The 21,892-nt window shown below is 49.3% G+C and overlaps 1 protein-coding gene across 1 annotated transcript in view; it reads left to right on the top strand.

The window, feature by feature from the left end:
• CCSER1 (coiled-coil serine rich protein 1) overlaps positions 1 to 21,892 on the top strand; it is a 2,545,713-nt gene that overhangs the window by 2,131,265 nt on the left and 392,556 nt on the right. Inside the window, exon 8 of the mRNA XM_078676231.1 lies at positions 1,840 to 1,923. Coding sequence (XP_078532357.1) covers positions 1,840 to 1,923 — 84 coding nt within the window. The remainder of the gene's footprint in view (positions 1 to 1,839; positions 1,924 to 21,892) is intronic.

Genomic DNA, 21,892 nt, shown 5'->3' with positions numbered 1-21,892 from the left:
GTTTTGGGGTAGAGGGGTATTTTAAGGGTTCAGGGCTAGGTTTGGGTTTTGGGGTACAGGGGTAATTTTAGGGTTCAGGGCTAGGTTTGGGTTTTGGGTTACAGGGGTATTTTTAGGGTTCAGGGGTAGGTTTGTGTTTTGAGGTACAGGGGTATTTATAGGGTTCAGGGCTAGGTTTGGGTTTTGGGGTACAGGGGTATTTTTAGGGTTTAGGGATAGTGTTGGGTTTTGGGGTACAGGGTATATTTATAGGGTTAAGATGGGTTAGTGTTTAAGGGTGTTGGGGTATTTTAAGGAGTAAGGGTGGGTTATGATTATGGGGTGCAGGGGTATTTAAAGGGAGCAGGGTGGACACCCGGAGCTGGAATGGACAGAACCTGGGAAGAAAAAAAACAATGAAATATTGGGCACAACGCTCGCTTTTGTTTTCTGTAATCCCGCGCCCCGCACACGCCCACGCCCCCAGCACACAGCACACAATATGAGACATGGCATGAAGGGCAGACGTACCACACGCCCCCAGTGTTTATCACGCCCCCCAGCACTTGCCCACAGCACAACGCAGACACGCCCACAAGGGACTACTTTGCTGGCACGGTTATTTTACCTTTTAAATGTATATGTTGGGCGTCTGCATAGCCTATGTCCTTCTGCTGCAACTGCCCTTTCCAACGCTATATTGGGTGTTGTGATTGGTGCTGTGGTTCCTGAGATTACCCGCCTCAAAGGTTTGGGCTCTCTCTTTATTATATTAGTATAGATTTGTGATAACTTTTTAGAATATACAGGCAACACTGGATGCGTGTTTGGCAGAACGTTTTTAAATGCCCGCATGCTTCCCACTGAGCTGTGTTTCAAATGCTATACATGCTTCACCATTTTTTTTTGTCTGCTTTACTGGTACCATTGCTACTTTGGTATTTGCATTGGGCACTTTATATGAGTAGGTTACATTTTACCTGCATTTATGTTGATGAAGAGCTTCAGGCAGCGTGAGCATCTTGCATTTCAGCTGTAATGGGAATTCACACGGAATAGTATGTTTTCCATGTTTACCAATTGGGTCAGTGGGATGGGCTATTTAACCTATGAGCTATGCATTGCCAAACTAAATTGACAAAGGCCTCTTGCAGGCTGAAACGCGTCTCTCCTTGTGCTCGTGATTGAGGGCGTCCTGCACTAAGAAATAAATGCCGAATCCAATGCCACTTCGTGTCCGTGCCGGCTTCTCCATGGAATTTCTGCGGGAGTTGGGTATTCTGGTTCATATATATATATATATATATATATATATATATACACACACACACACACAAACACACACCACACACACTCTAGCATTGCCAGCATTCTTGGAAATTGAGATACTGATGATTCTCAGAGGACATGAAGCACAGGTGACGGCACCAAATGCTAGGTATGCCATATTTCAAGTTGATCCAATCAGCAGAGTTCCCATTTTCGGCTTTACATGGGCCTCTCGCTGGTAATTAGCAAATGTCAGTTTATGCAAGGATTGCAATGAAATGTAATGGCCATCTGTTCCTAAAGCAAAGCGAGTGCGCCTGACAAGAGACGCAAAAGAATTAGAATTAGACGTAGGCAAAATGGCCTCTGACAGAGGGAACTACTCACGTATTTCCATAATGGCATTGGCTGCATTAGCTTGTTTATACTGCACCTTTAGAATATGTCATCAGAAATATCACAAACGACACAGGGAAATTAGGTTTCATTACTTGGATGCAATTATCTCCCGCTGTGTGAAACTGCCTTTTCTTGTCAAGAGCAAAGGAGACGCACTAAGCCTGTTCTAATGTGACGTTTGATGTTTTATAGGATATCATGAAAGACGAGCGCTCCATGCTGAAGCTGCAGCTGAAGGAGAGAGATGAACTAATTTGCCAACTGCGGCACGAACTGGTAAGCCAGACATGCTCCATGCTTTACTTAAACACAGTATTTTTAAGAGACCAGGGGACCCAATGGGTCTGAGAGGGACCTTGGGTACGAGTAATTGTAAAGAAACAGTGGTCCCTTTCAACAATTAAAAATAGAACAAATCAACACAGAGATATAATAACGGCTGTGTCATATACTTCTTATGGGAGAATAAACATTAAAATGTACATTATGAAGAGCATGGAAATAACACAGAGGAAAGTGGGGTAGTGTCAAACAAACATATGGAAAAGAGAAACTCAGGCATAAACAAACAAGCATGGCCAGGAGATAATCAATAGTTAGGCAAAAACAACATAGTACGAGAACATTCCAAAGTTTGACTTTAGCACCTTGACACAAAATTGTTTTATATAACTACTCTATATTGGTGCAATGGTGCTGGTGCTGTGTTGTTTGGCCTAACCATTATTATAGGTGTGGTTTTTAATGCAAAAGACCCTCAGGCAATACTAGAAGCTCTAGCTGAGAATAACAAACAAGGGAAAACCCATAAAGCCCAAATACAGCAGAACGCAGAGGAGTTAAAACAAATTAACAAATGTATGCCTACTATAGTACTGCCAGTAATAGAGAAGAGAGATCAGGAGGTATATGTGTCATCAGGTACTGATCTGTGCGAATCTACACAGACCGAAAATCCCCCGACGGTATATATCTCAAAGTGCCCTATGTTGGCAATGAAGAGGAGCTCCTGTGGGAGATTTAAGAGCTATATACCCGAGCATAAGATTAGAAGGAACCCGCAGAAAATGTTAAAAAAAATAAGGGGATTACAACCAAGTCGGAGCAAAGGGCAGGGAGTGGTGATACCAGATCAAGAGAGGTGATTGAAAGATGGAACAAGAAGTAAAAAGGGACCAAGGGGGAATTCAAACAAAAATGATATAAGAACCGTGAAGAGAATGAACACCCAGTGTGGAAGTTTGTAATCCAAAGGCATTGTAGTACAGAGGAAAAAGGATAGAAGGGAGAGCAGGGCGGGGATGAGCCGTCCGGCATAAGAATGAGATAAGGGGTGAGCCCTCTTCAGTTCAACCCGGGATAAGAGTCTGCCCTAAGCCAGAGATTGTAACTATAGCCAGAAGGACAGGAGGAGTAACAGGGAGTACAATAACAGAGATAGCCCATGGGTGTTTATGGAACCATGGGGGCAAAGGCTGGGGAGAAACCTACTACAAATACTGGTTAAATGTCCCACATTGGGTGAATTCACATCTGATGATATAAGACAAATAGGTTTTTTAATCAATTTGGAAGGAAAGGAGGTAACAAAGGTCCTCTTCTGGTCAGAATTTGTAAATCAGATGGTGGTAAGGCCAGGGGGAGATTTGGAATAGGAGGGGATAAGACTCGTGCATGATAGCGAATTGGCTATTTAAGGGAGTAACCCTTGGAACTCTGGGACCCTCACTTACCACGCAGGACTATGTCCGGAGCAAATGCAGTATGATATACTAGGGGCCCAGCATAGAAGAATTTGTACTGATAAAAATCAGGGAGGGTTAACAGTAACAATAGCAAATGCTGCAAAGGGTCTAGAGTTGAGCAATCGATTTGAACCACTATGAATCTTCAATAAGTTGGGATGACAATTTGATGGAAAGGTTGAGTGAGTGGTATTAGGAATCGGGGTCCTCGCACAGCCTACGTATATTGTCTTTTAATATCAGGGGATATAAGAAACAGTTATCCCAAAACACCTTTAGAGAAATGCTGGGTTGTTATGAAATATTGTGTTTGCAGGAGTAAAGATTGTGCGAGGTAGCCAAGCCAATAGATGTTTTTTTTATGCTTACCAAAAGGCAGTACGAATGAATTTAGGGTGCCTCTCGGGGGCTGATTCCCTTGGTATCATCTAAAATAGCCAATAAAGTAATCAAGTTAAAAGTGAAATGTAGGTGGCTATTAGCTAATCGGGTAGAGCTCTATAGTGGTACGTGGTCAAGAAGACAAATAATAGTGATTAATATATACATCCAGCCAGGAGCTATACCAGACTGTGAAGAGCAACTGGGATTGCTAGAGGAAGATCTGGTGTTCATTTGTATAACAAAAGCATCACAAGTGATAATGACTCTAGGAGACTTTAATCACAAACAGGACCCTTGCCCTAGTGATAAACTGTTTAAAGATCTATTAACCACGGCGCAGATACCCCCGGCAACTTTTGCTGGAGCAGGTAGTTCTGCACGAGACAAATACCTAGCAAAGTTTCTCAGATCCATAGGGCTATTTTGTGCCAATGGACAGGCGAACACCGACCGCCCCACAACAAAGACCTTTCGCATAGGGAACCAGAATTGCCCAATTGATTATGCTTTTATAAATGCTTGGTATTTTAAGGAAGTAGAACGATTTGAGGTATTGTAGAGCGAAGGCAGCGACCAATGGCCTCTACAATTACTAATTAGGATAGAACAAGAGTCGGAAAGAGAAAGAGTGGTCTCTTTACAAATAGAACACCATAGACACATAAACACCCGTATAACCGAGGACAGCCTGAGGTTGGTTAATAATCTGATCATTGATTATACGTCTGTTGGTAATTTGGAGCAAAGAGATAAAATTCTAACATGGTACGATCAGGTAATTGAGCAGGTGGTAAATTGTCTAAGGATACAAGTAAAATCAGGGCCTGCACCCAAGGAAAAAGAGAGAACAAATGGTTGGTTTAATAATTAGTGTAGGATTTTAAAGTTGAGGGTAGGAAATGGGAAAGGCAGCTAAGAAAAAGACAGGACAAAGAAATAATGGAGAACCTTTGAGTGGCAAAACTTGTGTATAAAAATAAGTTGAGAGAAAAGAAAATAGAATATATGTCTACAAATTGGCAAACAATGTTAGAAGTGATAAACACAAATAATATAAGATTATTTTGGCGATTGGTAAAAGAGGGAAATGTACAAGTTCCCACTAAACACCTTGCGGTGTTTAGTGGGAGAAGATGATTGGGTTAACCATCTGAGTAATTTTTATAATGGTAAGAGGATGAAGAAGACCTTAGAAATAAGGACTAAGGATGTAGAACAATTAAAGCTGTACTTCTCTTCTCTAAATATAAAATAAACCATCCGATCTTTAAAATGAACTAAAGCCGCAGGGCCAGATAACCTACCAGCAGTTATATTAAAAAAAGAATACTGACTGGTGGGCAAGCTTTCTAAATTTGACCTTTAAAAATATTTTTCCCAGAAAGTTGGAAGGGGGCCATTGTCAGGCTAATTTATAAAAAGGAGGACGCCACGCTGTCCCATAATTATCGCCTTATAAGCCTGCTGGATGTGGGGGAGAGAGTATTCTCTAAGATATTGCTAGGCATATTGAAGTTCTGGGCAGAACAGTACAATTTGATACCAATAGAGCAAGGTGGGTTCAAGAGGGCCACTCAACCATAGACCATTGCCTTAGCCTATGGGCAATGGCAAAAAAGGCAATGGAAGTGCAAGGCAATCTGTTCTGCTGTTTTGTTGATTTCTGAGCCGCCTTTGACTCAGTAGATCGTAATCTAATATGGACTATGGTGACAAAGATCAGAATCAACAAGACAGTACTTTCATTAATTCAGGAAATGCATTAATTGAACTGGCCCAGGTTCATTTTGCATACCCTTGGAACCTTATCTAAGAAAACCCAGATAAAGAATAGACTGCGGCAGGGCTGTGTTTTGGCCCCTCTGTAATTCTCTTTATTCCGCTCTGACTTACCAAACATACTGAATAATGCTGATGGATTAAGCCCTAAGAGGGGGGACCCATATATCATGTCTACTATACGCTGATGATTTAGTGAAAACAGATATGACAGAGCTGGGTCTGCAAAAAAACTGGACACTTTTTACGACTATTGTCTAAAAAAACACCTCATGGTTAATTTAGAAAAGACTAATATAATGCTGCTGGGCAAAAGAAAGAGCACTTTTTTTTGGAACCTGGGGGAGGTCAGAGTCGAAGAAGTGGACAAATATTTGGGTATGTGGTTCGACAGTAAGTTAAATTGGAGGGATCACATACAGACATAAAAATCAAAGGCTCTCTCCTCTCCTCAATATAGGACCTAAAACAATGTAAGCAGAAGTATGGAGGCCCTTCCCTGCAGCCCATCCTATCAGCCTTCAATGCAATGGACCGCCCACAATTCCAATACGGTGCAGGGGTTTTATTCTTAGGTGGCAAATTGGATTGGAATTTAGAAGAGGGTAAATGTGAGAAACAGCTCCTTGCTCTCCCTCTGTCAACTATGATACAGGCTGTGAGAGTGGAATGTCAACTTACAGCCTGGACTTTTCGGGGAATACAAGCATCACTGAACTTCTGGCAGAAAATGAATAGAGAAGGGCCCCCCAAAATATCAAACCTATGTAAAAGGGAAATAGAGGAAAGTTAACTGAATTGGGCGTCCAAAGCTAGACATAAGTTAGATAAGTTGTGTGTTAAACTTTCCTTAGAACCAGACCAATGGAAATCAGGGCAGCAGATTTCCAAGCAGGTGCTACATGCTATTATTAATACTAAGGCCCGAGAAGAAGACTTATGTTACTTGGGGAGCAAACTGTCCACCCAGTTCTTGGTAAACTGGTGGACTAATGATCATATGTTCCCCTATATCGAGGCAATGCCGAACCCGAAGCTTAGAAATACAATATTAAAATTTAGAGTTGGCCTGAACCCACGTAACGCTGATTGGAAGATAAGATCTGCAATGACGAATGAACAGGGTCTGTGCACATGTGAATTACAAGTAAAATGCAGAGGCCCTCATATTTTGATGGATTGTTTGTGGTTCCTAGAACAATGGAAATCATTTTTAAAACCTCTTTTTATTGTCTATAATATTGGAAGTAGGGATCAAGCACTTAGTCTATTGATAAATATGAGATTTTTAAATGTGACATGTGCACTAGGAATAATTTTAATTTCAATACAGGAGACGCTGAATGAATCGGTAATATATTTTGAAATGGGGATGGGTTAGAAAAATGACTTTACCCATGACCTGAGAATACTTTTAAACCCTGGAAGTCTGTATGGATGTAGAAATGTATATTTAATGTATATGTGGCCCTTTTTCTATTTGGTGATGAATTAGAATTCTTTTATATAGTGGCACAGCAACCACTGTATCTTTTATTAGGATTTTATTGAGTTTTATACAGTTCCTATAGTTGCACTGTTTGTTTAATTGGCTTTTACATGTATGTTGTACTGCGACATTTTTATGGCTGTAATCGCCAAATAAAAATATATATTAACGAACTGTTCAGCTGTGATTCAGATATAGCATTGTAGGTCAGAGCTCATTGTAGGTTTGTTCACTTGTCCCCATCCTAGTGCAGTACAATCTTAACATATCATTTGACCAAATGGGCAATGCCACAACATTATTTCCCCTTTCTAAAATGCCCCTATGCACCATACCCAGCCAAGATACTGGAAAAGGTCATCAATAGATGCCTGACAGACCGCCTCATCAACAACTAGCTCCTTGACACTATGCAGTCAGGATTCAGACCCAGGGCCGGCTTTAGTACTGGCGCCGCCCATGTTTGTTGGCGCCCCCCCCTGACCACCTCGCCACAGTTCCCCTCACTACCACCATTTGATAATGCCCCCCAAGTCTCCATAACCACTGTCTATTAGATTCATTCAGTTTTATGGCACCACTCATACCAGTTTAAGATGCATAGGAAATGTTACATAAGACAGAAGGCCTACAATGTGTAGGAGTCACATGTCATCCATACTGGTAGTAAGTATAGTTATGTTATGTTATGTTATGTTATGTTATAAAAGTTTTGTATAGCGTACGGCTACTCAGAAGAGTGTCCCGACGCTTTAAATTGCACACTAACACAACAGGGAGATAACATAAGAAGAAACCAGAGAGGAAGAAAAAAACCTAACTAGGGGCCAGAACTAAGAGATAAAAAGGCAGGTTTTGAGTCCTTTCCTAAAGGCCAATAGATTGGGAATGCTGCGCAGGGGCAAAGGCAGTTTATTCCAAAGCTGAGGCGCTAATAGTTTGAAAGAGCGGCCACCGATGCGGGCTCTCTTCACACGAGGAACCACCGCAAGGGACAGGGCTTCAGACCTAAGCGACCTGGCAGGACGGTAAAAGGTCAGCCTTTTCTGAAGATATATTGCTCCGGAGGCGTGCAAGGCTTTGTGTGCCAGAGTGAGAGTCTTAAAGATTATCTGCTTCCGGACAGGGAGCCAGTGCAGGGCCTCCAAGAGGCCTGAGGCTCTAGCACGGCGAGATAGTCCAAAGATAGCACGTGCTGCCGAATTCTGGACAACCTGTAGCCGTTGAAGCAGGTATTCTGGCAGGCCGAGATACAGGACGTTGGAATAGTCAATTCTCGAACCTATAATCGCCTGCACCGTGATCTTCCTATGTTCCTCCGATAGCAGGGGAAGGAACTTGCGTAGCATCCGGAGTAATCCGAAGCAGGTCCCAGTGAGACCGATTACCTGTGAGCGTAGTGTGAGGCCATTATCGATCTTGATCCCAAGGTTTTTAGCTACCAGGGACGAACATGCTGGTGGAAACATGTTCTCAGGCCACCACACTTTCCAGTCCGGATCCGTACTGCACCCGAAAAAGAGGACCTCGGATTTATCCGAGTTGCACTTGAGGCTGTTGTGATGGAACCATAGAAATACAGCCTCAAGGCAACCCTGGATCCTACCTCCATCGAAGTCAGCACCCCTTTCGCAGGTGAAGAGGAGCTGGGTGTCATCGGCGTAAGAAACGATCTGGGCCCCAAAAGACTCCGCCAGTGCCGCCAGAGGGGTCATGAAGATGTTAAATAAAGTTGGGCTCAGGACAGAGCCCTGAGGAACTCCGACACCCAATGGCAACATCTCGGCGGAGCAAGCCGAAGCCCAGACCGTTTGTCGACGGCCTGCCAGGAAAGATCGAAACCACTGGAGCACCGTCCCTTGGAGACCAATCTCAGAGAGTCTTGCAAGAAGACCCTCATGAGGGACGGTGTCGAAGGCCGCCGACAGATCTAACATCACCAGCATCGCTCTCCCGCCCGAATCCAGCACCTCCTTTATCGCCTCCGAGACTTCCAGGAGAGCCGTCTCGGTGCTAAGATTGGTGCGGAAACCCGACTGGGTGGGGTGCAGTAGGTCGTGGGACTCCAGGTAATCGGCAAGCACCTTATAGACATGCTTTTCAGTGACCTTTGCAAAAGCCGGCAGAAGCGATATAGGTCGATAATTCGCCAGCACCTCCACATCCAAGCCAGGCTTTTTCAGCAGGGGAATAATCATAGCCTGCTTCCAGGACTGGGGAACCACACCCTGTGCAAGAGAACGGTTCAGCAGGGGGTTCACGAGTGGATTAATGACAGCTGCCATTCTAGCCAGAAATTTTGCGGGACAGGCATCCCGAGGGGAGCCTGATTTGAGCCCGGCCAACAGGTCAAATGAAGCGGTCAGCGAGATAGGAGGGAAAACTGCCAGAGCCCCACCTGCACTCGGTCGAGTAACAATGGCATTCTCCACCCGACCTGGCATCTCAGACTCCAGCACCTGAAAGGAGTCCTGGATCCGCTGGATCTTGGAGGTGAAAAAGTCCGCAATCGCCCTGACCCAAGGCTCAGGGGGGGGGTCTGGGTTGGTGCAGCGCGAGATGTTGTAAACTCCCGCACAATGGCAAAAAGCTCCCTACAGGAATTGGAGGCCGCTTCAATTTTTCTCGCGAAATAGACCTTCTTCTCCGCGAGGATGTTCCGATGGTAAGCTTTCGCCATAGACCTGTAGGCGAGTTTCGCCATCGCGTCGTAATTCACGCGCCATGCTCTTTCCGCCACCTTGCATTGCCGCCGTGAAGCTGCTAATGCTTCCGTAAACCAAGGGGCAGATGCGCCTTTTCCAGGTTTGCGGAAGGGTCTCAGGGGAGCAAGATCATTAAGTCTCTCTGAGAGCCAAACCTGCAAACGCTCCACGTCCTCCTCCAAGTTCCCAGTTAACACACAGGGATGGTCTGCACAAGCCTGCGCCAACAGTTCCGGAGTAATCCGATGGAGTGCCCTAAACCCTACGGAGGTCTGCCGGGAGGCAGCGAGAGGCTTCCTTACTTCTGGGAAATAAAATTTCACCAATCTGTGGTCAGACCAAAGCACCTGGATAGGAGCCAACATCTCTATAGGGAATGAAGAGAAGGTCAAGTCAAGAGTATGTCCCTTCTCATGGGTCGGACCAACATGATAGGGAACCAGTCCCAGCGGGGCTGTGACCTCCAGCAGTTTAATTGCATCGGCATCCGTGTCCACGTCCATATGGACGTTAAAGTCCCCGGCGACAATACAATGCTCCGCCGTGAGTAACACAGAGGACGTCACCGACTGGAACTCTTCAAAAAAAGAGCCCAAAGGCCCTGGCGGCCGGTAGACTAAGAAACCCTTCATCGATTGATGTGGTGAAAGGGCAATTGCAAAGGCGAGGGATTCACAATCCTTAATAGCGTCCGTGGGGATGATGGAACAGGTGACCGATTTCTTTACTATCAGTGCAACCCCCCCCTCCACGCCCCTTCAGCCTGTCCTGCCTAAAGATGTTATACTCGGGCGGGAGAGCAGTAGCGATATCAGGGTTGGAGGCCTCACCGAGCCACGTCTCAGTGAGCATCAAAAACAGGGGTTTTTCTGACTCCAGAAGATCGAATATGTCCAGAGCATGGCGGCCCAGCGATCTAGTATTGAGCATCAGGCCCAAATATTTAGCGCTTATCGCCACCCTCTGCGGAGCCCCGCCCAGATGTTTCTGCGGGCGCCAACCACACTCAGGGCAGCAATGCTTGCCCTTGTGGCGGGCAGGAAACACCCTGCAGCAGAAACCGGTAGTGTGTTGCCAGGAGCGCAAATCCGAACCCGAATAGTGCAACATGATGTTCACGTACACAGCAACATATGCGAAAAATGTCGGCCAGGCCTGCCTGCCGCCTCGTATGCCTCCGGGACGCTGACGGGCGCAGACGGGCAGACTCTGGCTCGACTCAGGCGCGAGTCAGGCGCCCCCGCTGCGCGTCACCGCTGCGCGCCGAGGGCGAACTTTAAATACAGCCTCACCTGTACTCCAACCGGAGACTAGAGCGCTGCTGGAAGTGGCGCGCTGAGAGCCTCCACCCCCAATATGGCGGCCAAGCGTCGCCGGTATGGGAGGAGAGCCACGAGGGGGCTCCGCTCTACAAGCGGTGAAAGGGCACAATTTAAAATGCGGGTCTGCGGGCAGTGAGCACAGGTAAGAAACACAGCAAATTACTATTAAAACGCCACAGAAGCGCAGATGCGGCTTAAAAATTCAATTTCAGCATTAGCGCTGCACGCATGTAGTGCAGGAGTCAGGGAGCGCGATGAAATATGTAGTTAGCAATCCGAAGGACGAGCTGCACTAAAGGCTCGCCCTAAATACAGCCTCACCTGTACTCCAACCGGAGACTAGAGCGCTGCTGGAAGTGGCGCGCTGAGAGCCTCCACCCCCAATATGGCGGCCAAGCGTCGCCGGTATGGGAGGAGAGCCACGAGGGGGCTCCGCTCTACAAGCGGTGAAAGGGCACAATTTAAAATGCGGGTCTGCGGGCAGTGAGCACAGGTAAGAAACACAGCAAATTACTATTAAAACGCCACAGAAGCGCAGATGCGGCTTAAAAATTCAATTTCAGCATTAGCGCTGCACGCATGTAGTGCAGGAGTCAGGGAGCGCGATGAAATATGTAGTTAGCAATCCGAAGGACGAGCTGCACTAAAGGCTCGCCCTAAATACAGCCTCACCTGTACTCCAACCGGAGACTAGAGCGCTGCTGGAAGTGGCGCGCTGAGAGCCTCCACCCCCAATATGGCGGCCAAGCGTCGCCGGTATGGGAGGAGAGCCACGAGGGGGCTCCGCTCTACAAGCGGTGAAAGGGCACAATTTAAAATGCGGGTCTGCGGGCAGTGAGCACAGGTAAGAAACACAGCAAATTACTATTAAAACGCCACAGAAGCGCAGATGCGGCTTAAAAATTCAATTTCAGCATTAGCGCTGCACGCATGTAGTGCAGGAGTCAGGGAGCGCGATGAAATATGTAGTTAGCAATCCGAAGGACGAGCTGCACTAAAGGCTCGCCCTAAATACAGCCTCACCTGTACTCCAACCGGAGACTAGAGCGCTGCTGGAAGTGGCGCGCTGAGAGCCTCCACCCCCAATATGGCGGCCAAGCGTCGCCGGTATGGGAGGAGAGCCACGAGGGGGCTCCGCTCTACAAGCGGTGAAAGGGCACAATTTAAAATGCGGGTCTGCGGGCAGTGAGCACAGGTAAGAAACACAGCAAATTACTATTAAAACGCCACAGAAGCGCAGATGCGGCTTAAAAATTCAATTTCAGCATTAGCGCTGCACGCATGTAGTGCAGGAGTCAGGGAGCGCGATGAAATATGTAGTTAGCAATCCGAAGGACGAGCTGCACTAAAGGCTCGCCCTAAATACAGCCTCACCTGTACTCCAACCGGAGACTAGAGCGCTGCTGGAAGTGGCGCGCTGAGAGCCTCCACCCCCAATATGGCGGCCAAGCGTCGCCGGTATGGGAGGAGAGCCACGAGGGGGCTCCGCTCTACAAGCGGTGAAAGGGCACAATTTAAAATGCGGGTCTGCGGGCAGTGAGCACAGGTAAGAAACACAGCAAATTACTATTAAAACGCCACAGAAGCGCAGATGCGGCTTAAAAATTCAATTTCAGCATTAGCGCTGCACGCATGTAGTGCAGGAGTCAGGGAGCGCGATGAAATATGTAGTTAGCAATCCGAAGGACGAGCTGCACTAAAGGCTCGCCCTAAATACAGCCTCACCTGTACTCCAACCGGAGACTAGAGCGCTGCTGGAAGTGGCGCGCTGAGAGCCTCCACCCCCAATATGGCGGCCAAGCGTCGCCGGTATGGGAGGAGAGCCACGAGGGGGCTCCGCTCTACAAGCGGTGAAAGGGCACAATTTAAAATGCGGGTCTGCGGGCAGTGAGCACAGGTAAGAAACACAGCAAATTACTATTAAAACGCCACAGAAGCGCAGATGCGGCTTAAAAATTCAATTTCAGCATTAGCGCTGCACGCATGTAGTGCAGGAGTCAGGGAGCGCGATGAAATATGTAGTTAGCAATCCGAAGGACGAGCTGCACTAAAGGCTCGCCCTAAATACAGCCTCACCTGTACTCCAACCGGAGACTAGAGCGCTGCTGGAAGTGGCGCGCTGAGAGCCTCCACCCCCAATATGGCGGCCAAGCGTCGCCGGTATGGGAGGAGAGCCACGAGGGGGCTCCGCTCTACAAGCGGTGAAAGGGCACAATTTAAAATGCGGGTCTGCGGGCAGTGAGCACAGGTAAGAAACACAGCAAATTACTATTAAAACGCCACAGAAGCGCAGATGCGGCTTAAAAATTCAATTTCAGCATTAGCGCTGCACGCATGTAGTGCAGGAGTCAGGGAGCGCGATGAAATATGTAGTTAGCAATCCGAAGGACGAGCTGCACTAAAGGCTCGCCCTAAATACAGCCTCACCTGTACTCCAACCGGAGACTAGAGCGCTGCTGGAAGTGGCGCGCTGAGAGCCTCCACCCCCAATATGGCGGCCAAGCGTCGCCGGTATGGGAGGAGAGCCACGAGGGGGCTCCGCTCTACAAGCGGTGAAAGGGCACAATTTAAAATGCGGGTCTGCGGGCAGTGAGCACAGGTAAGAAACACAGCAAATTACTATTAAAACGCCACAGAAGCGCAGATGCGGCTTAAAAATTCAATTTCAGCATTAGCGCTGCACGCATGTAGTGCAGGAGTCAGGGAGCGCGATGAAATATGTAGTTAGCAATCCGAAGGACGAGCTGCACTAAAGGCTCGCCCTAAATACAGCCTCACCTGTACTCCAACCGGAGACTAGAGCGCTGCTGGAAGTGGCGCGCTGAGAGCCTCCACCCCCAATATGGCGGCCAAGCGTCGCCGGTATGGGAGGAGAGCCACGAGGGGGCTCCGCTCTACAAGCGGTGAAAGGGCACAATTTAAAATGCGGGTCTGCGGGCAGTGAGCACAGGTAAGAAACACAGCAAATTACTATTAAAACGCCACAGAAGCGCAGATGCGGCTTAAAAATTCAATTTCAGCATTAGCGCTGCACGCATGTAGTGCAGGAGTCAGGGAGCGCGATGAAATATGTAGTTAGCAATCCGAAGGACGAGCTGCACTAAAGGCTCGCCCTAAATACAGCCTCACCTGTACTCCAACCGGAGACTAGAGCGCTGCTGGAAGTGGCGCGCTGAGAGCCTCCACTCCCAATATGGCGGCCAAGCGTCGCCGGTATGGGAGGAGAGCCACGAGGGGGCTCCGCTCTACAAGCGGTGAAAGGGCACAATTTAAAATGCGGGTCTGCGGGCAGTGAGCACAGGTAAGAAACACAGCAAATTACTATTAAAACGCCACAGAAGCGCAGATGCGGCTTAAAAATTCAATTTCAGCATTAGCGCTGCACACATGTAGTGCAGGAGTCAGGGAGCGCGATGAAATATGTAGTTAGCAATCCGAAGGACGAGCTGCACTAAAGGCTCGCCCTAAATACAGCCTCACCTGTACTCCAACCGGAGACTAGAGCGCTGCTGGAAGTGGCGCGCTGAGAGCCTCCACCCCCAATATGGCGGCCAAGCGTCGCCGGTATGGGAGGAGAGCCACGAGGGGGCTCCGCTCTACAAGCGGTGAAAGGGCACAATTTAAAATGCGGGTCTGCGGGCAGTGAGCACAGGTAAGAAACACAGCAAATTACTATTAAAACGCCACAGAAGCGCAGATGCGGCTTAAAAATTCAATTTCAGCATTAGCGCTGCACGCATGTAGTGCAGGAGTCAGGGAGCGCGATGAAATATGTAGTTAGCAATCCGAAGGACGAGCTGCACTAAAGGCTCGCCCTAAATACAGCCTCACCTGTACTCCAACCGGAGACTAGAGCGCTGCTGGAAGTGGCGCGCTGAGAGCCTCCACCCCCAATATGGCGGCCAAGCGTCGCCGGTATGGGAGGAGAGCCACGAGGGGGCTCCGCTCTACAAGCGGTGAAAGGGCACAATTTAAAATGCGGGTCTGCGGGCAGTGAGCACAGGTAAGAAACACAGCAAATTACTATTAAAACGCCACAGAAGCGCAGATGCGGCTTAAAAATTCAATTTCAGCATTAGCGCTGCACGCATGTAGTGCAGGAGTCAGGGAGCGCGATGAAATATGTAGTTAGCAATCCGAAGGAAGAGCTGCACTAAAGGCTCGCCCTAAATACAGCCTCACCTGTACTCCAACCGGAGACTAGAGCGCTGCTGGAAGTGGCGCGCTGAGAGCCTCCACCCCCAATATGGCGGCCAAGCGTCGCCGGTATGGGAGGAGAGCCACGAGGGGGCTCCGCTCTACAAGCGGTGAAAGGGCACAATTTAAAATGCGGGTCTGCGGGCAGTGAGCACAGGTAAGAAACACAGCAAATTACTATTAAAACGCCACAGAAGCGCAGATGCGGCTTAAAAATTCAATTTCAGCATTAGCGCTGCACGCATGTAGTGCAGGAGTCAGGGAGCGCGATGAAATATGTAGTTAGCAATCCGAAGGACGAGCTGCACTAAAGGCTCGCCCTAAATACAGCCTCACCTGTACTCCAACCGGAGACTAGAGCGCTGCTGGAAGTGGCGCGCTGAGAGCCTCCACCCCCAATATGGCGGCCAAGCGTCGCCGGTATGGGAGGAGAGCCACGAGGGGGCTCCGCTCTACAAGCGGTGAAAGGGCACAATTTAAAATGCGGGTCTGCGGGCAGTGAGCACAGGTAAGAAACACAGCAAATTACTATTAAAACGCCACAGAAGCGCAGATGCGGCTTAAAAATTCAATTTCAGCATTAGCGCTGCACGCATGTAGTGCAGGAGTCAGGGAGCGCGATGAAATATGTAGTTAGCAATCCGAAGGACGAGCTGCACTAAAGGCTCGCCCTAAATACAGCCTCACCTGTACTCCAACCGGAGACTAGAGCGCTGCTGGAAGTGGCGCGCTGAGAGCCTCCACCCCCAATATGGCGGCCAAGCGTCGCCGGTATGGGAGGAGAGCCACGAGGGGGCTCCGCTCTACAAGCGGTGAAAGGGCACAATTTAAAATGCGGGTCTGCGGGCAGTGAGCACAGGTAAGAAACACAGCAAATTACTATTAAAACGCCACAGAAGCGCAGATGCGGCTTAAAAATTCAATTTCAGCATTAGCGCTGCACGCATGTAGTGCAGGAGTCAGGGAGCGCGATGAAATATGTAGTTAGCAATCCGAAGGACGAGCTGCACTAAAGGCTCGCCCTAAATACAGCCTCACCTGTACTCCAACCGGAGACTAGAGCGCTGCTGGAAGTGGCGCGCTGAGAGCCTCCACCCCCAATATGGCGGCCAAGCGTCGCCGGTATGGGAGGAGAGCCACGAGGGGGCTCCGCTCTACAAGCGGTGAAAGGGCACAATTTAAAATGCGGGTCTGCGGGCAGTGAGCACAGGTAAGAAACACAGCAAATTACTATTAAAACGCCACAGAAGCGCAGATGCGGCTTAAAAATTCAATTTCAGCATTAGCGCTGCACGCATGTAGTGCAGGAGTCAGGGAGCGCGATGAAATATGTAGTTAGCAATCCGAAGGACGAGCTGCACTAAAGGCTCGCCCTAAATACAGCCTCACCTGTACTCCAACCGGAGACTAGAGCGCTGCTGGAAGTGGCGCGCTGAGAGCCTCCACCCCCAATATGGCGGCCAAGCGTCGCCGGTATGGGAGGAGAGCCACGAGGGGGCTCCGCTCTACAAGCGGTGAAAGGGCACAATTTAAAATGCGGGTCTGCGGGCAGTGAGCACAGGTAAGAAACACAGCAAATTACTATTAAAACGCCACAGAAGCGCAGATGCGGCTTAAAAATTCAATTTCAGCATTAGCGCTGCACGCATGTAGTGCAGGAGTCAGGGAGCGCGATGAAATATGTAGTTAGCAATCCGAAGGACGAGCTGCACTAAAGGCTCGCCCTAAATACAGCCTCACCTGTACTCCAACCGGAGACTAGAGCGCTGCTGGAAGTGGCGCGCTGAGAGCCTCCACCCCCAATATGGCGGCCAAGCGTCGCCGGTATGGGAGGAGAGCCACGAGGGGGCTCCGCTCTACAAGCGGTGAAAGGGCACAATTTAAAATGCGGGTCTGCGGGCAGTGAGCACAGGTAAGAAACACAGCAAATTACTATTAAAACGCCACAGAAGCGCAGATGCGGCTTAAAAATTCAATTTCAGCATTAGCGCTGCACGCATGTAGTGCAGGAGTCAGGGAGCGCGATGAAATATGTAGTTAGCAATCCGAAGGACGAGCTGCACTAAAGGCTCGCCCTAAATACAGCCTCACCTGTACTCCAACCGGAGACTAGAGCGCTGCTGGAAGTGGCGCGCTGAGAGCCTCCACCCCCAATATGGCGGCCAAGCGTCGCCGGTATGGGAGGAGAGCCACGAGGGGGCTCCGCTCTACAAGCGGTGAAAGGGCACAATTTAAAATGCGGGTCTGCGGGCAGTGAGCACAGGTAAGAAACACAGCAAATTACTATTAAAACGCCACAGAAGCGCAGATGCGGCTTAAAAATTCAATTTCAGCATTAGCGCTGCACGCATGTAGTGCAGGAGTCAGGGAGTGCGATGAAATATGTAGTTAGCAATCCGAAGGACGAGCTGCACTAAAGGCTCGCCCTAAATACAGCCTCACCTGTACTCCAACCGGAGACTAGAGCGCTGCTGGAAGTGGCGCGCTGAGAGCCTCCACCCCCAATATGGCGGCCAAGCGTCGCCGGTATGGGAGGAGAGCCACGAGGGGGCTCCGCTCTACAAGCGGTGAAAGGGCACAATTTAAAATGCGGGTCTGCGGGCAGTGAGCACAGGTAAGAAACACAGCAAATTACTATTAAAACGCCACAGAAGCGCAGATGCGGCTTAAAAATTCAATTTCAGCATTAGCGCTGCACGCATGTAGTGCAGGAGTCAGGGAGCGCGATGAAATATGTAGTTAGCAATCCGAAGGACGAGCTGCACTAAAGGCTCGCCCTAAATACAGCCTCACCTGTACTCCAACCGGAGACTAGAGCGCTGCTGGAAGTGGCGCGCTGAGAGCCTCCACCCCCAATATGGCGGCCAAGCGTCGCCGGTATGGGAGGAGAGCCACGAGGGGGCTCCGCTCTACAAGCGGTGAAAGGGCACAATTTAAAATGCGGGTCTGCGGGCAGTGAGCACAGGTAAGAAACACAGCAAATTACTATTAAAACGCCACAGAAGCGCAGATGCGGCTTAAAAATTCAATTTCAGCATTAGCGCTGCACGCATGTAGTGCAGGAGTCAGGGAGCGCGATGAAATATGTAGTTAGCAATCCGAAGGACGAGCTGCACTAAAGGCTCGCCCTAAATACAGCCTCACCTGTACTCCAACCGGAGACTAGAGCGCTGCTGGAAGTGGCGCGCTGAGAGCCTCCACCCCCAATATGGCGGCCAAGCGTCGCCGGTATGGGAGGAGAGCCACGAGGGGGCTCCGCTCTACAAGCGGTGAAAGGGCACAATTTAAAATGCGGGTCTGCGGGCAGTGAGCACAGGTAAGAAACACAGCAAATTACTATTAAAACGCCACAGAAGCGCAGATGCGGCTTAAAAATTAAATTTCAGCATTAGCGCTGCACGCATGTAGTGCAGGAGTCAGGGAGCGCGATGAAATATGTAGTTAGCAATCCGAAGGACGAGCTGCACTAAAGGCTCGCCCTAAATACAGCCTCACCTGTACTCCAACCGGAGACTAGAGCGCTGCTGGAAGTGGCGCGCTGAGAGCCTCCACTCCCAATATGGCGGCCAAGCGTCGCCGGTATGGGAGGAGAGCCACGAGGGGGCTCCGCTCTACAAGCGGTGAAAGGGCACAATTTAAAATGCGGGTCTGCGGGCAGTGAGCACAGGTAAGAAACACAGCAAATTACTATTAAAACGCCACAGAAGCGCAGATGCGGCTTAAAAATTCAATTTCAGCATTAGCGCTGCACACATGTAGTGCAGGAGTCAGGGAGCGCGATGAAATATGTAGTTAGCAATCCGAAGGACGAGCTGCACTAAAGGCTCGCCCTAAATACAGCCTCACCTGTACTCCAACCGGAGACTAGAGCGCTGCTGGAAGTGGCGCGCTGAGAGCCTCCACCCCCAATATGGCGGCCAAGCGTCGCCGGTATGGGAGGAGAGCCACGAGGGGGCTCCGCTCTACAAGCGGTGAAAGGGCACAATTTAAAATGCGGGTCTGCGGGCAGTGAGCACAGGTATGAAACACAGCAAATTACTATTAAAACGCCACAGAAGCGCAGATGCGGCTTAAAAATTCAATTTCAGCATTAGCGCTGCACGCATGTAGTGCAGGAGTCAGGGAGCGCGATGAAATATGTAGTTAGCAATCCGAAGGACGAGCTGCACTAAAGGCTCGCCCTAAATACAGCCTCACCTGTACTCCAACCGGAGACTAGAGCGCTGCTGGAAGTGGCGCGCTGAGAGCCTCCACCCCCAATATGGCGGCCAAGCGTCGCCGGTATGGGAGGAGAGCCACGAGGGGGCTCCGCTCTACAAGCGGTGAAAGGGCACAATTTAAAATGCGGGTCTGCGGGCAGTGAGCACAGGTAAGAAACACAGCAAATTACTATTAAAACGCCACAGAAGCGCAGATGCGGCTTAAAAATTCAATTTCAGCATTAGCGCTGCACGCATGTAGTGCAGGAGTCAGGGAGCGCGATGAAATATGTAGTTAGCAATCCGAAGGACGAGCTGCACTAAAGGCTCGCCCTAAATACAGCCTCACCTGTACTCCAACCGGAGACTAGAGCGCTGCTGGAAGTGGCGCGCTGAGAGCCTCCACCCCCAATATGGCGGCCAAGCGTCGCCGGTATGGGAGGAGAGCCACGAGGGGGCTCCGCTCTACAAGCGGTGAAAGGGCACAATTTAAAATGCGGGTCTGCGGGCAGTGAGCACAGGTAAGAAACACAGCAAATTACTATTAAAACGCCACAGAAGCGCAGATGCGGCTTAAAAATTCAATTTCAGCATTAGCGCTGCACGCATGTAGTGCAGGAGTCAGGGAGCGCGATGAAATATGTAGTTAGCAATCCGAAGGACGAGCTGCACTAAAGGCTCGCCCTAAATACAGCCTCACCTGTACTCCAACCGGAGACTAGAGCGCTGCTGGAAGTGGCGCGCTGAGAGCCTCCACCCCCAATATGGCGGCCAAGCGTCGCCGGTATGGGAGGAGAGCCACGAGGGGGCTCCGCTCTACAAGCGGTGAAAGGGCACAATTTAAAATGCGGGTCTGCGGGCAGTGAGCACAGGTAAGAAACACAGCAAATTACTATTAAAACGCCACAGAAGCGCAGATGCGGCTTAAAAATTCAATTTCAGCATTAGCGCTGCACGCATGTAGTGCAGGAGTCAGGGAGCGCGATGAAATATGTAGTTAGCAATCCGAAGGACGAGCTGCACTAAAGGCTCGCCCTAAATACAGCCTCACCTGTACTCCAACCGGAGACTAGAGCGCTGCTGGAAGTGGCGCGCTGAGAGCCTCCACCCCCAATATGGCGGCCAAGCGTCGCCGGTATGGGAGGAGAGCCACGAGGGGGCTCCGCTCTACAAGCGGTGAAAGGGCACAATTTAAAATGCGGGTCTGCGGGCAGTGAGCACAGGTAAGAAACACAGCAAATTACTATTAAAACGCCACAGAAGCGCAGATGCGGCTTAAAAATTCAATTTCAGCATTAGCGCTGCACGCATGTAGTGCAGGAGTCAGGGAGCGCGATGAAATATGTAGTTAGCAATCCGAAGGACGAGCTGCACTAAAGGCTCGCCCTAAATACAGCCTCACCTGTACTCCAACCGGAGACTAGAGCGCTGCTGGAAGTGGCGCGCTGAGAGCCTCCACCCCCAATATGGCGGCCAAGCGTCGCCGGTATGGGAGGAGAGCCACGAGGGGGCTCCGCTCTACAAGCGGTGAAAGGGCACAATTTAAAATGCGGGTCTGCGGGCAGTGAGCACAGGTAAGAAACACAGCAAATTACTATTAAAACGCCACAGAAGCGCAGATGCGGCTTAAAAATTCAATTTCAGCATTAGCGCTGCACGCATGTAGTGCAGGAGTCAGGGAGCGCGATGAAATATGTAGTTAGCAATCCGAAGGACGAGCTGCACTAAAGGCTCGCCCTAAATACAGCCTCACCTGTACTCCAACCGGAGACTAGAGCGCTGCTGGAAGTGGCGCGCTGAGAGCCTCCACCCCCAATATGGCGGCCAAGCGTCGCCGGTATGGGAGGAGAGCCACGAGGGGGCTCCGCTCTACAAGCGGTGAAAGGGCACAATTTAAAATGCGGGTCTGCGGGCAGTGAGCACAGGTAAGAAACACAGCAAATTACTATTAAAACGCCACAGAAGCGCAGATGCGGCTTAAAAATTCAATTTCAGCATTAGCGCTGCACGCATGTAGTGCAGGAGTCAGGGAGCGCGATGAAATATGTAGTTAGCAATCCGAAGAGTCCTTGGTCCTGAGAAGCACACATTCAGAATTTAAAATGTAAGAAAATTGTCAGGGTTTTTCTTTAATGATAAGAAGTGATTTCGACCCAAATGAACCCATTTTGCAATATTCGGATAAGAACAGCCTGGGCAAATAAACAAGTAGCTGTAATATATTCCTTGCAGTTTGCATGCAGCTCTTTGAGGGTAGTTAACAGCTCACTGCTCTATATTAGGATTTTAACTTTTCAACTGCAAGTAACAAAAAGATCTCTCTGACAAAAGCGATAACCTATTGACCTATTTATAGTATATGCACTTTGTGATTTGAATGAGACACATTCTTTGCAGCAGGCATATTAACCCTCTGCTCTAGGAT

Source organism: Lissotriton helveticus, chromosome 2_1, assembly GCF_964261635.1.
Source record: "Lissotriton helveticus chromosome 2_1, aLisHel1.1, whole genome shotgun sequence".
Taxonomy (NCBI): domain Eukaryota; kingdom Metazoa; phylum Chordata; class Amphibia; order Caudata; family Salamandridae; genus Lissotriton; species Lissotriton helveticus.
Note: the sequence above shows the minus strand (reverse complement) of the source record. Positions and strands in the feature narration are given on the sequence as shown.